This window comes from Silene latifolia, chromosome 3 (assembly GCF_048544455.1).
Source record: "Silene latifolia isolate original U9 population chromosome 3, ASM4854445v1, whole genome shotgun sequence".
Taxonomy (NCBI): Eukaryota; Viridiplantae; Streptophyta; class Magnoliopsida; order Caryophyllales; family Caryophyllaceae; genus Silene; species Silene latifolia.
Window position 1 is genome coordinate 113,324,283 of NC_133528.1, and position 2,254 is coordinate 113,326,536.

The window sequence follows — 2,254 nt, forward strand, 5'->3', positions numbered from 1 at the left end:
TGATATAAACCTGGCTTGAACTTACTCTTCGCGAGATGACAAGTAGCGCACTTGCTCAACAAATTCTGTATGTCACCCAACATCTTCGGCCAATAAAAGTGCTCGTGCAAGATTTCGAGCGTCTTTTGAGTTCCAAAATGACCAGCAATGCCGCCACCATGAGCCTCTCTAACTAACAATTCTCGAACCGGATGTTTAGGAACACACAAATGATTTCCCCTGAAAAGAAATCCGTCCTGCAACACATACTCCTTGAACGAACCAGTTGCACACCCTTTGAATATCTCATTAAAATCAGCATCTTTCGAGTAGTATTCTTTCAACATCTCGAAACCAAGTAGCCTTACTCCAAGAGTTGTATGCAAAGCCTACCTGCGAGATAACGGATCAGCTACCACGTTGGTTTTACCCTTCTTGTATCTGGATGAGAAATAAAATGATTGAAGAAACTCGACCCATTTGGCATGTTGTGGATTAGGTTTCTGCTTCCCGTTAATATACTTCAAGGATTCATGATCAGAATGCAATATAAAATGATTCGGCCTCAAATAATGGCTCCAATGATCCAAGGCTCGAACAATGGCATAGAATTCCTTGTCGTAGGTCGAATAATTTCAGCGAGCTCCACCCAATTTATCGGAGAAATAAGCTATGTGACGCTTCTCCTGCACTAGAACAACCCTTATTCCAACACCACTAGCATCACACTCAACTTCTAATGGCTTTGCAAAATCAGGGAGTGCAAGAATAGGTACTTCACATAGCTTATGTTTGATCAACTGGAAAGCTCATTGGGCTGCTGTACCCCAAACAAATGATCCTTTCTTCAAGCACTCGGTAATAGGACTCATAATGGTGCTAAAATCCCGAATAAAACGACGATAAAATGAAGCTAAGCCATGAAATGATCGTACCTCTGTCACTATAGTAGGTACTGGCCAGGAGCAAATAGCTTCTACCTTAGTTTTATCCACGGACACCCCATGCTTGGAAACGACATATCCAAGAAAGACAACTTCATCGACCAGGAATGAGCACTTCTCGGTCTTGCCATATAGTTTTTGAGCCCTCAATACCTCGAAAACAGCCCTCAGATGACTCAAATGCTCATCTATGCTTTTACTATATACAAGTATATCATCCAAATAAACAACAACAAATTTACCAAGAAATGGTTAGAGTACCTCGTTCATTAGTCTCATGAAAGTTCTTGGTGCATTCGTGAGACCGAATGGCATTACCAACCACATACAGGCCGTGCTTGGTCTTGAACGCGGTTTTCCATTCATCTCCTTCCTTCATTCTAATCTGATGGTATCCACTTCGCAAGTCAATTTTTGAGAACACCACTGAACCATGAAGCTCATCTAACATATCATCAAGTCTCGGGATGGGAAATCGATACTTAATGGTTATGTTATTGACAACCCTGCTATCAATGCACATTCGCCACGAACCATCTTTCTTCGGAACTAACAAGACCGGAACAGCACATGGACTTAAGCTCTTACGCACATAACCTCGTTCCATTAATTCATCAATTTGGCGCTACATCTCCTTAGTTTCCTCGGGATTACTTCGATAGGCAGCCTTATTAGGTAATGGAGCCCCTGGAATCAAGTAAATTTGATGCTCGATCCCTCTTATCGGTGGCAAACCAGTAGGTAAATCATCCGGGAATACATCTGCAAACTCAAGAAGCAACTCATTGATAGCATCGTGCTCACTTACTTGTGGTTGGGGCTGATTTAAGGCTATGAGCGCATAAACACAACCACCATCGTCGAAAACCTGTTCAACCCCCCCTTTCGTTAGCAAACATGGTGAAGCTTGGCTTCTTACCCCTGCCCGAATACATAAAACGAACAGCTTTCGGAGTCATAGGGTTCAATGTTACCTTCTTACCATGAGAGAACAAAGTGTACTCGTTGCTCCTCCCATGGTGCGTTACATCCTTATCAAATTGCCAAGGACGTCCCAAAAGCAAATGGCACGCATCCATAGGTATAACATCGCATAAAACCTCATCCTTGTAAGGACCCATTGTAAAATTCACTTGGGCCTGTTTCGAAACCTTCACTTTACTACCGTCATTAAGCAATTGCAAAGTATAGGGTTTGGATGCGGTATAGTCACGAGAGCAAGCTATTCAATCAACTCCATAGCAGCAACATTTGTGTAACTCCCACCATCAACAATCACGCTACACCACTTATCACCAACCTGATATTTTGTGTGAAAAATTTGATCTCGC

At 42.5% G+C, this 2,254-nt stretch overlaps 1 protein-coding gene across 1 annotated transcript; it reads right to left on the reverse strand.

Annotated features, from left to right (window-relative positions):
- Positions 1-1,548: 1,548 nt before the first annotated feature.
- Positions 1,549-2,044, reverse strand: LOC141649516 (uncharacterized). Its single transcript, XM_074458202.1, has 2 exons — positions 1,898-2,044; positions 1,549-1,791 (listed from the first exon to the last, which is right to left on the reverse strand). The coding sequence occupies exons 1-2, from the start codon at positions 2,042-2,044 to the stop codon at positions 1,549-1,551; spliced, it is 390 nt and encodes a 129-aa protein (XP_074314303.1).
- Positions 2,045-2,254: the final 210 nt, after the last annotated feature.

Bases quoted from the DNA above. Each gene is read 5' to 3' on its own strand.
- LOC141649516 (XM_074458202.1), bottom strand. From the start codon at position 2,044: ATGGGTCCTTACAAGGATGAGGTTTTATGCGATGTTATACCTATGGAT. The intron at 1,792-1,897 runs GTAACATTGAAC...GGGGTTGAACAG, and splicing joins TGTTCTCTCATGGTAAGAAG to GTTTTCGACGATGGTGGTTG.